Source organism: Bubalus bubalis, chromosome 1 (genome assembly GCF_019923935.1).
Source record: "Bubalus bubalis isolate 160015118507 breed Murrah chromosome 1, NDDB_SH_1, whole genome shotgun sequence".
Lineage (NCBI taxonomy): Eukaryota > Metazoa > Chordata > Mammalia > Artiodactyla > Bovidae > Bubalus > Bubalus bubalis.
This window is the reverse complement of record NC_059157.1, coordinates 11,567,807-11,580,175: the sequence shown is the minus strand read 5'-3', so window position 1 is coordinate 11,580,175 and position 12,369 is coordinate 11,567,807. Positions and strand designations below refer to the sequence as shown.

Sequence of the window (12,369 nt, the reverse complement as noted above, 5' to 3'; positions counted from 1 at the left end):
TGAAGTCAGCTGACTTAGTCCTGTGTCACATATGGCAGCTGTTAGCATCCTGGCTCTTGCACCGTGACCGATGACAAACTCTGTTTTTTTTATCCCTTCCTTCCATAACAGAGCCAATGAGGAGATTGCTCAGGTTCGAACAAAAGCCAAGGCTGAGAGCGCGGCTCTCCACGCGGGGCTCCGGAAGGAACAGATGAAGGTGGAGTCCCTGGAGAGGGCCCTTCAGCAGAAGGTACGAGGGGTGGGATGTCATGCCCAGGAGACCTTTGGTTTTCCTCCTCCGCTGTGGCGCCCTCATCTTGGATCTGGATGAAGGAACCTTGTCTCTCTGCTCAGACGCTTCAGTCCACTGACTCGAGTAGAGACAAAGGAGGGGAGCATGAGTGGGACCTGCCCACAGGCGGGGCAGAGGGAAAGTTGCATTCATGGAAGTTCAGTGGATCAAAGGTTTAGGCTCCGAGGCTGCCTTTTTTCTCTTTACTTTTTTTTTCTGTAACACATGAAGCTATTGTCCCGCTTCATTGCAATTTTGCCCTCCAGGAGCCACTAGGCAAAATCTGGAGGTGTATGTGGTTGTCTAGACTGGGAGATGCTGTGGGCATCTCGTGGGTAGAGGCCAGAGATGCTGCCAAACACCCCAAGGTGCACAGGACACCCCATAATCAAGACCCTCCTGCCCCGATGTCAGCGGTGCCACGGTCTAGAAATGGCTACATAAGCAAAAACCACGCTGCCCAGTGATTCTTAGACTTCATTCTTTGTGCCTCTTCTGTTTTTGTTACTGTGTTTCCAAACATGTTTTCAGGCCTGTGGCATCTGTTCCACCAGGGCAGGGATTTTATTGAGGGGTCTGATAAACCCAGAGACGGTGGCCCTTGGCATTCTCCAGGTCCCTGGAGATGCTGATGGAGCAAGTGAGGCCCAGATATCTGGCATTTCTAACAAATACCCCAAGTAATTCTCGTGATAACAAGGAAATTTGAGAAACAAACTTTAGAGGGTCAGTCATTACACTTGCCCCTTATTCAGTCTAAGCAGAACTTGGCGAACACATGACCATTTCCTAGGGGAGAAGGTATAGAGCCTTCCTTTCTTTAAAGGGCTTCCCAGATGGCTCAGACAGTAAAGAAACTGCCTGCAATGCAGGAGACTGGGATTTGATCCCTGGGTCAGGAAGATCCCCTGAAGAAGGGAATGGCAACCCAGTCCAGTATTCTTGCCTGGAGAGTCCCCGTGGACAGAGGTGCCCGACGGGCTACAGTCCACGGCATCACAAAAAGTTGGACCCAACTGAGGCGACTAACAAAAAACTTTCTTTAAAAGGGTTTCTGATGCAGAACAGTGAAGAACCATTGAGTCAGGTGCCTAGAGAGGGTATGGGCAGTCTAAGGACGATTTCACCATAATCCTTCCATCTTGGGACATACAGTGCATCATCCCATTGTTTGTTTTTCAGAACCAAGAAATTGAAGAACTGACGAAAATCTGCGACGAGCTGATTGCCAAGCTGGGAAAGACGGACTGAGTTTCCCCTGTAAGTTCAGCAGATCTGCATTCGGCTGCTTCTCTCGTGACCACGATTATCTTGCCTTATCCAGGAATAATTGCCCCTTTGCAGAGAAAAAAAAAACTTTATGAAAGCACATGCCTACTGCTGCCTGTCCCGCTTTGCTGCCGACACGCCCACCCCAAGTAAACGCTGGAGGATTCATCACGCAGATGTGGAAAGAGTGGCCCGACCATCCTGTCGATGGGCTCTGGGCAGGATTCTGTATCTTTGGTTCGTTTTAAAGTCATCTTTACTTTGCCCAGGTGCGTTCAGTTTATGATTTGATGGCTATTACTTGGGACCATATCCTGTCCACCTGATTTTTTTAAGTTTATTTATTACATCTTTTACATTTAATTTTCAATATTAGTGGTTTTGTTTGAGGAGATGATTTGGCCTATTGTTACTTCCAGTTGAGTACCTGTTTATAGACACATTCACTCTCTCACACACATACGTGCATATTTATACATGATGCTGGTTTGTTTCCCCCACCCCCCAGAAGCATAGTCAAGTAAGAACTTCTCTACAGAAAGGCATATTTCCATAAACCGTAAAACCCTATTTGAAAACAGAGTCCTGGCTTAGAATCCCAATTGCAGAATTTGGGGGGTTGAAGAGGTGAAGCCTGCAGACTCCATGTGTGGCATGGCTCCTAACCTCAGACTCAGGTGTCACGTGGGGGGCACTCTTGGCCACAGCGTCCTGTCCCCCCATCTGGATGGCCCTCAGCTTGGATGCCGCTGCCCCTTTGGGGTTAGTTCTCGGACCTGGGGGATCTACTTCGTTCCCTCACAACTGGGGTTCGCCAAGTCCTAGAGCCGTCAGTCCCCTCTACTTCAGTTTGTTGCTACAGAGTCTACATTTGCTCTCTGTTGTCTTTCTGTTTGAAATATGCAAAGGAAATCTGCTTATAAAAGGTTTAGACGACCTTCTTTAATGAACCCCATTAGCAACTGTAAGGTAAAGCAGCAGTTGGATTTTTTCAAGTGTGATGAATTATTCTTCAGATTTTTTTTCCCCAAAGGCCACCCCCCCCCAAAAAAAAAATCCTTTCAAGCTGAAAGATAGTAGAATTTAGAATTTTCAACCAAACGGGCAGGAAAATCACATGAGCCACTCCCCAAATCAGTGCATTTTGAGTATTTTTAAACCACAGCCATTTGAATACTGGCGGAGGGAGCAGACCCCTACTCACAAAACCAGATTCCTCAAGCTGTTCCTGGACTCCATTCAGAGTGGCGGGGAACCTTACTCCCAAATGGAAATTTCCTGTGTGAACCCCCTCCCATTCGATAGGCAAAACCAAATCCACGCAGGCGTCTTAAAGCGCTCTTTTGTCTTAACCTGAACACCTGGAGCGTCTTCATGGTGACGTGTGTTATCTCCAGTGCACGTAAGTTGTGGTACTTTTCCTGTAAAACTACTGCATGGCCCACCTTCAGCAGTGAAGTGTGCCTCATGGAGACCCCCTCGCTCTCTTAAGGTGACCTTTTCTTTAGCCATGTACTGTTCGCATGGTGCAATCTTTAGCCCCAGGGAGGTCAGTAATGTCTTTTAAAGCCAGAAGTCCCGTTTTACTGATATGCATTTCCCATAATTGGTGCTTAGGCTGTATTTTAAAGCCTACTGTCTTAACATTTTGTACAAAAAAAAAAAACAGCAACAACAAACCAGAACAGCAGAAATGCTCTGTGTTTGGAGAAGTGGTGTGACAATCATTTGGGCCCTGGAAGCAGTCCCCGTGGTTTGAAGCGAGTGCCCTGCTGTATAGCCTTGGCCCTGGAGGAGCAGGCATCTCAGGCGGTGTGACCATACCCTCTTCCAACCCTTCATGACTAGAGAAACTCACTTCGCAGTTTTGCAGAAAGAAACGTTGCTAAACCTCTCTGCTGCTGTGTTTTGGTGACGTACCCACGTTTACTTGTTTCGTATTGCTCTGTTTGACACATGAAAGGCTTATTATCATAGTCTCCATTAGAATCCCACAGTCCTCTTGTTTTAGGCTTCTTGCTTGTGTAGAAAGAGGAAAAAGTAGCTGTGTTGAAACAGAGGTGATGACAATCCTTCCTGAGCATGCTGGTGGGAAGAGACCCCTGAGAAACTAGACCCTACCGAGTAAAGTCACTGCGCAAGGAAAGCGAAAAGGCCCACATTAAGTAACATTTGCCATTGGCCACTCTGCCATGGCCATTACAAGGAAATCGTCTTCCTTCTGATTTAGTGGATGGACGGTCTTCCTGCAGGAAGAAAAATGTAGCGTGTACAACCATCACATCAAGAGAATATACTGAGCAGAATGAAGTATGTTTATTTAAAAAAATAAGGGAAAGAGACCTACTCTGGGGAATAAGAATGTAGCCTAGAGTTTTGCTTCAAAACACTGGTGGGCCAGATTACTTGTGAATTGGGCAGTAATTCACCCCGTGACAAACATGACAGGGAAATGAGAAAAAGCCGCAGGCCTGGACAGTGGTTGGGAGCGTGAGTGGTCTGCTTGAGGCTCTTGATCCAGAGCCGTGTTTTGTTTTTGTTTTTTAATTTTTGAGTTTGCCAAAGTGTAGCTAGTCTTTACCTAAAAGTGTTTTAACTGGAGGATCTAATGTAACCAGACTCCTCAGTCTGTCACTTGGTTGGCTAAGTCATTGACAGACCTCATGACATTTACTTTATTTGGAGATGCTCCTGGAAACAATGAGAAGCCCTCTTTGCTCATGGCTTCTAGCGTCCTCGGGCCCAGCCCAGATTAGGAAGTGCGGAGGTGCCTGACGGTGAGAACGCCGAGGACCTGGCGGCCTTCCCAGGTGGCGTGGAGTCCAAGCAGAGGTTCACTCTGTGTGTTGGAGGATGGCTCAAGTCAGATCTGCTTACCGGCCAGTTACCCTTCTTCCCATCCCACGCTTTCTGCAACTCTCACACAAGTACCTAGACACTTTTTAGCTGGGTCCCGGATTCATCCTGACTGGTTATAAGCTGGGAGAGTGAAGTGCCCCAGATATGCCTGGGCTGACTCGGTGCAGCCAGAGGGAAGCAGTCATTGTACTGACAGGTAACAGAGGACTCGATGACTCTGAAGCTCAGAACCGAGTTGTGAGGAACAGGAGTGTGGTGAGTCTGAGTGCACTAACTGGAAATGATCCAGCGTGTCCTTTTGTAGTGGAGTAAGATCCCTAAAGCGCCCCTTTTGCCTCCCCTTTTTGGTCTTCTGCTGCGGTTCATTGCTGTCTCGTGAATCATCCACGACTGGTGTTCGTTGTAGCTTGTTGACTGTGCAGGTTTGCTCTTGGACTCGGGTGGTTTCTTATTTTATCCTCTTGTTGGGGCGAGAGAAACTAGACGTTGGAAGGATTCAGTGATTCAGGCAAAGCATTTTACAGTAAAGATGTATATATTCTGAAGAATTGAAAAGATGGCAGATTATTATTTCCTTATTAAAGAACAAATAACAGTCTGGGAATCCCAGAATGTCAAGCCAAAGGTCTATAGGGTCATCTTCTTCAAAGCTTTTCATGAAGAAGTATTTCAAGGAGACTTCTGTACAAAAAGGTTTGACTGGCCTCCAGATCCTAGTGACTTAAAGAAAGCAGTCTGTGTCTCAAACCTTGAGTCTCCCATGTAGAAAAAGCAAAGGAATAGACGTAATAGAGCCCACTCTCTAAGGATCTCCTCTGGAAGGTCGTATGAATGACACTTTCTGGGGAAGACTCCCTCCCTAGTGCCCAGAGCTAGCATTCTGGAGACTAAAGATTGCACTTTTCATAGTTTTTTTCATCCAAATGCAATCCCATTTCTGTGCCTCTTAGCATGCAGTTAGATTTGGACTAACAAGATTCCTAAGGAATGATTTTATTAACTATAATATGGTTACAGCTACTATATATATATATATACACACACACAAACATCTGTACATACCCTCTGGTTATAGTTGTACCGTGGAGATGGGGCGAGTGACGCTGGCCATGGCAGTCGTCCATCCAGCACGCTGATTGAGGCGGCAAAGGCCAGGCACGGCGCTGAGGTGTGGCCTGAACCTTCCCAGTACCCATTTGTCACTTTAGAATCATGAAAATGCCACTTTACTCCCCCTCTGCCTTTTAGCGGCATCTGAAACATGCTCCACAAAGTATCTCCCTGTCCCGCCATTAAGTGATGCTCTCTGGATAATTTTCAAGGGGACATATAAAAATGTGAGCTCTGAAAGCACCCCCCACCACCTTCCCCACTCCCCACCCCCCCGCCAGTGCGGGGTGCTCTGCAGGTTTCACACTCTCAGCCTCGCGCTTGGCCCTCCTGCCCAGTGAGACAGGGTCCCGGCATTTCTTTCTTCTCAGAGGTTGCAAACTTTTCAGTGTCGCTTGTAGCAAGTGTGTCTTTGCCAATAGACACCCCTGTGTACTTACTAATGTGCCAACAAGTAAATGTTAATTAATTGCACATCTGCTTCCACTGTGTTCCCATGGGTGCCATGAAGTGTGTGAGGAGCCTCGTCCGGAGGAATCTAACGCTGCATTGACTACTGCTGTCAGGATTGTGTTGTGTGGAATAATCATCAACGTAAATTTTATATGCACAAGTGATTTCCCTTTTATATGTCAGGTAAATATTTGTAAAAGTTATACTCACACAAATGAAATTATTATAATGATTACTAATATATTTTTTCCATGTTTCATTGCCTGAATAAAAACTGTTTACCACTGTTAGATGTGGCTTGTATAGAGACTTCTTACCGCCGCCACCCGCCTCCACCCTCACGGTTATAAGTCACTTTATCCCCAAACATGAAGATTCATGACAGCCTCGCTTTTATGGGCTCCATATTTCAGTCTAAAAATAGAAAAGAAGACATTTCCACTGCACTCATTTTGTGAGGTTTTATGCATTTGGTTGGGTGTGTTAATTAAAAAACGAATTTTGGAATTCGGACCTTGCCATATAAATTTCCATGCCTTTGCATCTGTGCAAACAAAGTATTTGACCGGGTACTTCTTGCTTTTGCTTACAGACTGCCTGTCTGCCCCGGCATATGTCAAGTTATAAAGTCCTAAGTCACCCCAAGCTTTCCAGCTCTTGAAGGACACAGGGTCAGCCCGAACCGTGTAAACATTGCAGCACGGCCCACAGAAAAGAGATGATGTTTTCTGTTTTTTCCTAGGTTAATATCAGGAAAAAGTGTTTTCAGCATTAACCAGACCAACTCTCTGCTTCAAGGAGGGAGAGGACTGTCAGGAAATGTCATGAGTTTTTTACAGGAAAAGATAAATTAAGAGGCCAGTTAAGGCTCCATCTACAACTTAGGTGGGGATCCTAAGGAAAACCAGAGCGCTGTCACTCTCTTAGATGTGGCAGCCTCTGAAGCTCTTAAAAAGAATATTTCTCACTCACGAGCCCCCTCAGCTGCCCAGAGGGAATCCTGTAAAATGACCAAAGGAAGGACTTCCCAGTGTCTAGGACTCTGCACTTTGGGTGCCGGGGGCCTGGGTTCGATCCCTGGTCGGGGAACTAGGTCCCACATGCCTCCACTAAGACCTGGTGCAACCAAATAAATACATTTTTTTAAAAGAAATGACCAAACGAGGTGGCATGGCACTTAATAAATTAGTACATACATAATAAATAGAATACAGTAGGAAGTAGAGTGCGTTACACAAAAGAACGGTGAGTTTTCATGGAGTTTCAGATATAAGCAAATGTGTGCTAGGTCATGATGAAAAATTATTTTCTTAGGACTTCCCTGGTGGTTCAGGAGTTAAGACTCCATCCTTCCACTGTAGGGGCACAGGTTCAATCCCTGGCCAAGGAAATTCCACTTGCCACTCACGTGGTATGGCCAAAAAAAAAAAAGGGAAAACAGAATTTCTTGCTGTGGCTGGTGGTCAAGTATGAAAAACTTGACCTAGTCAACAGAATCACTTTACTGTGGGCGACCCCGAGTCCCAAAGAGGGCAGGGCAGTGGCCAGGACCGCAGAGCATCACTGCTGTTACTCGAAACAGGCAACAGAATGCACTGCCTCTTAGTCCTTTGCTCTGCCTCCAAGTGCTCCCAGGTTGGGACGGTGGTATATGTATATCCGTTTCTAAGTCGAGGCATTTAAGGACTAATCAAAAACCAAAGACTTTTTTTTTCTACCTTCATTCATTTACCATATACTGCATTTGCAGAGTTAAAGTGAAACAGGCAAAAATCTCTGAGGCTAACGGGGAATTTGCTGTGTGAGTCGGGTTCTCAAACTGGGGCTATGTAACAACCTGGAGGGGTGGGGAGCGGTGGGAGGTGGGAGGGAGGTTTAAGAGGGAGGGGACATGTGTATACCTATGGGTGATTTATGTTGCTGTATGGCAGAAACCAATGCAATATTGCAAAGCAGTTATCTTTCAGGTAAAAATAAAATCAATAAAAAAGATTAAAGAGAAGCGATCGAATCTTGTAACAGGGTATCATTTCCCACCAGTCAAAGTGGTTATCATTTAAACATCTACAAATAAGTGCTGGAGAAGGTCTTGGGAAAGGATGACCTCCTGTACTGTCCAAGAAAATGAGAAGGTGTAGAGCTGCATGCAGAACACTATGGAGCTCCTTTAAGACACCAAAAGTCAAGCTATCAGATGATCAGGCGACTCTGTGCCTGGATATATATGCTGTGGTGCTGGTTTAGTTGTTAAGTTGTGTCCAACTCTCGCGACCCTATGGACTGTAGCCCACCAGGCTCCTTTGTCCGTGGGATTTCCCAAGGAAGAATACTAGAGTGGGTTGCCAGAGAAAGCTATAATTTGAAAAGATGTGGGCGCCACAGCACTCAGTACTTAAAATAACCAAGTCACAGATGCGATGCAAATGTCCGTGGAATGATGAGAGCGTAAGGAAAAAGTGATGCAGAGAGAAAATGGACTCTGAGCCATGAAGAAGAGTGAAGTCCACCCCGGTAACACAAATGGACCCATATATGATCATTCTAAATAAAAAAGACATAGACATCATGTAATGTCACTTAGCGGTGGAATCGAAAACGCAACAAAATGAACTACATTTCAAAAGAGAAATAGAAAACAAACGTATGCTTACCAATGGGAAAAAGTAGGGGCGGGGGGATAGAAATTAGGAGGTGGGAGAAACCTATAAGCACTAAAACATATATAAGTAGTTCACGAGCAAATGTACTCAAGAGTAAAAGGAATGCTAGTCAACATGCTTCAATAACCTGTACTAGAACATAAGCTCCAAAAACTTCTTTGCGACCCCATGAACTGTAGCTGCCAGGCTCCTCTGTCCATGGGGATTCTCCAGGCAAGAATAGTGGAGTGGGTAGCCTTTCCCTTCTCCAGGGGATCTTCCCAACTCAGCGATCGAACCCAGGTCTCCCTCATTGCAGGCGGATTCTTTACCATCTGAGCCACAAGGGAAGCCCTGGTGTGTGTAGATGTCAATGAATCTCTGCCCACATAAAAGAAGCAACACACTGTAAGTCAATGATATTCCTATTTAAAAAAAAAAAAAGGTTGGCTTCCCTGATAGTTAAGTTGGTAAAGAATCCACCTGCAATGCAGGAGACCCCAGTTCGATTCCTGGGTCAGGAAGACCCCCCCTAGGGAAGGGAAAGGCTACCCACTCCAGTATTCTTGGGCTTCCCTTATGGCTCAGTTGGTAAAGAATCCTCCTGCAATGAGAGAGACCTGGGTTCAATCCCTGGGTTGGGAAGATCCCCCCGGGGAAGGGAAAGACTGCCCACTCCAGTATTCTAGCCTGGAGAATTCCATGGATTGTATAGTCCATGGGGTCGCAGAGTCGGACACAACGGAGCGACTTTCACTTTCATAAAAATTAAATAGAGAAAAATAAAATCTCTGAGGCTAGTCACCTAAACAGAAATGTTTTGAAGTTTCCCTGAAACTCCACTATAAACAGTATGCTAATGGAAGCTATTCTTTCCCAGAAACTAAAAAGCCCTTCACATCAATCAGCCAGGAGCGCAGCTGGCGTGTGAACCCAGGTCTCTTTGATCTCAAATCCCGCTTTTCTTCAGGCCACTACGTGTTGTGTCGGGCACACTTGGGAAAACGTTCCTCACCAGGACTCAGGAGCAACTCTGTCTTCACCAAGTGAATTTTCTTGTTGTTTTCTCAAGTGAGAGTATTTCAGTGAATGTCAGAGAAGTCACTGCATAATCATCTCACCAAAGTTTAATAACACAAAACCTGAAGATGCGTAATTCATTGTTGTCTTGGGAAGGCACCGGGAGGGAAATCAGAGCTCCGGTTCTTTCTGCCCTCCTTGTTTGCAGAAAGAGCTTTAGCGTGAAGGCTGAGATGTGCTTTCTAGTCCTGGTTTTGGTCAGCTATCTTGACCAGGCCCTTAACCCCCTCCTTTGCACTAAAGATGCTAGCAGGCCCTTTCCTGTGATCTGTGATTTTGCAAGTCTGCCTCAAGTGCTAACTAGAAGATCACAGTCCCCCAGGTTTTCTTTGAAAATCATTCTGAAAACGCCTGTTGTGAGATGCCCTGAGAGTAGTGGACTTGCCATAAGATGGTGGACCCACTGGACTTTTCGCCGTGTTCACTGTGGCTACAGTGTTTAGAGAAGTGAATGCCAGCGCACATCACCTGGGAAGGGAGGAGGCCTGGACCCAAGTCCCAGGTGAACGACCAAGCCCATGCCCTTGTGTTCTCTGGCCATTGCAGCTCCCTGGCTCAGCTTTGTCCGCAGGATGGACAAGCTGGGTTCTATCCTCTGAGGCCTCCCCCAAGAGTGAAAGTGTCATGTTACTGGGCCCTTTCCAGATCCTCAGACAGCAATACCATAGAAATGAGTATCGCTTCCCCAAGACTCAGGCAAGAAAAGCTTTTAATTAGACAGCTGTGCTTTTTAATAAAATAGATAGTTTGTGCCCAAGACTGAAGGTGGAAAAAAAGTGCCAGCTCCTGGAGTAGAAGGAGCAAAAGTGAAAGTGTTAGTTGCTCAGTCGTGTCCGACTCTTTGCGACTCCATCGATGGCAGCCTGCCAGGCTCCTCTGTCCCTGGGATTCTCCAGGCAAGAATACTGGAGTGGGTCGCCATGCCCTTCTCCAGGGGATCTTCCTGACCCAGGGATCGAACCTGCGTCTCCGGCATTGCAGGCAGGTTCTTGACTGGGTTTGCCTTATGATCGCTGATAATTTCTAGAAATCTTCATACTTCTTCAACTTCAAGTGGCTTTTTTGGTGGCTGTCAGGAACAGGAAAGGCTTCTCTGAGGGGAAAGAAATACATGAGCATTTTCTGCAATAAAGCACCAGAACAGAGAGAAGGTTAAAGTTTGTAGTGGAGCTTCTTGTCTTGTGGCAACTAGGTATACTCGCGAGTGTAACAGAGATAAAGTGAATCTTTTATTCCTTCTAGCCTGCTTTTCTTTTTCTCTGGACTCAGGCCTCAGAATCTTTGTTTTTAGTTTCCAAGGCCTGTTTTGCCCCACACCATTCCCTGGTCCTTTTCCAGAATGTCTGTGCTCTTGTCCTCCTGCCTGAACCTCAGCTGCTGGACCCACCGCCCAGTGTTCCCCCACTAATGTGCCCGCAGACCCAGCAGCTCAGTTGCATGCCCCGTGAAGGAGGCCAGCCTGTCTTGTCTGCATTTCTGAGAATAAGCTGACTAAATGTGTCCAGGTCTTAAAATATGCAAGCTCATAATCACAAATATTCAACCACAAGACACTGTAGATTCAAAAAGGCATTTTGGTGCTACATACCAAAACTTACAGCACAATGAGCGAATTTGGTGCATTCAGGCATACTCGCAGTATTTTACTAAAGTCTCCACATCCCCAGACAGACCAGTGCAGACCTTCTGGTGACATACCATGATGTGCCTTCTACTTCACTGGAAAACTGGCACTGAAGATGTGTCTTTTATGAAATCCTGATTTTTTTTTTCCCTGACATTGTTTTTCTTTCTCCCTTTCAATTGATCTTTGTAACATCAGTTTTAGGCAAAAATACGTTGGGGAATTCCTTGGTGGTCCAGGGGTTAGGACTCCGTGCTATCACGACCGAGGGCCAGGGTTCAACCCATAGTTGGGGAACTAAGATTCCATAAGCTTCACAGTGAGGCAAGAAAGAAACCAAAGAAGGAGGGATGTAGGGGGGAAGGAAGGAAGAAAAAAAGAAAATAATAAAAAACGTGATTTTATTTGCTGCATCAGTTTCTAATGCAGATGTGTGAGCCTGGTCACTGGGGGGCCCCAGTCTCACAGCTTACAGTCAGCCTTTCGGACCGTGGTTTTTAAACTGCCAGGTCAAAACCCACTTAAGAGGATATGGGTTAGAAAACTGCAGAAAACTGCTTTTGTAAGAGTAAAGAGTGAAGGCAAACATTGTTTCGTGAGGCTTTTATTTCCCTTAAACATGCACACGTGTGTACTGGCTTGCACTTTTTAATGTCTTCGCTTGGGGGCCTAAAAAGGACAAACAAAGAAAAAGTTTGAAAGCCACTGACTTTAGGTTATTGGGGCAAAAGGGGTTGTGGATTCAGTCAGGGTTTTATGGGAGGAAAAAATAACTTCCGTTCACATTATCCATCTTTTAAAAGTAAACTATAGAGTTAGTAACCAGCAACCACAGTTTATAGTAACTTAAAGAAATCAAAACTTTAGCACATGAAGCTGCATTCAGGAACGAGGACATTACAACCATTTCTTTCTAATGCTGATTTGCGTATTACATGGCAGAAACCAACACAGCATTGTAAAAAAATTTTTTTAATATATTTAAATTTTTTAAAAAGTTATCTATGAAAAACTTATGGCTATTATTATGCTTAGTGGTAAAATATGGAATAGGAATAGGG

The 12,369-nt window shown here is 45.5% G+C and overlaps 1 protein-coding gene across 17 annotated transcripts in view; it reads left to right on the top strand.

The window, feature by feature from the left end:
* TACC1 (transforming acidic coiled-coil containing protein 1) overlaps window positions 1-6,255 on the top strand; it is a 129,058-nt gene extending 122,803 nt beyond the window's left edge. For all 17 annotated transcript variants that reach the window (XM_044930672.2, XM_044930466.2, XM_044930694.2 and 14 more), the window contains 2 exons: window positions 112-232; window positions 1,457-6,255. In XM_044930672.2, coding sequence (XP_044786607.1) covers window positions 112-232; window positions 1,457-1,525 — 190 coding nt within the window. In that variant the 3' untranslated portion in view covers window positions 1,526-6,255. The remainder of the gene's footprint in view (window positions 1-111; window positions 233-1,456) is intronic.
* The last annotated feature ends 6,114 nt before the right edge of the window (window positions 6,256-12,369 follow it).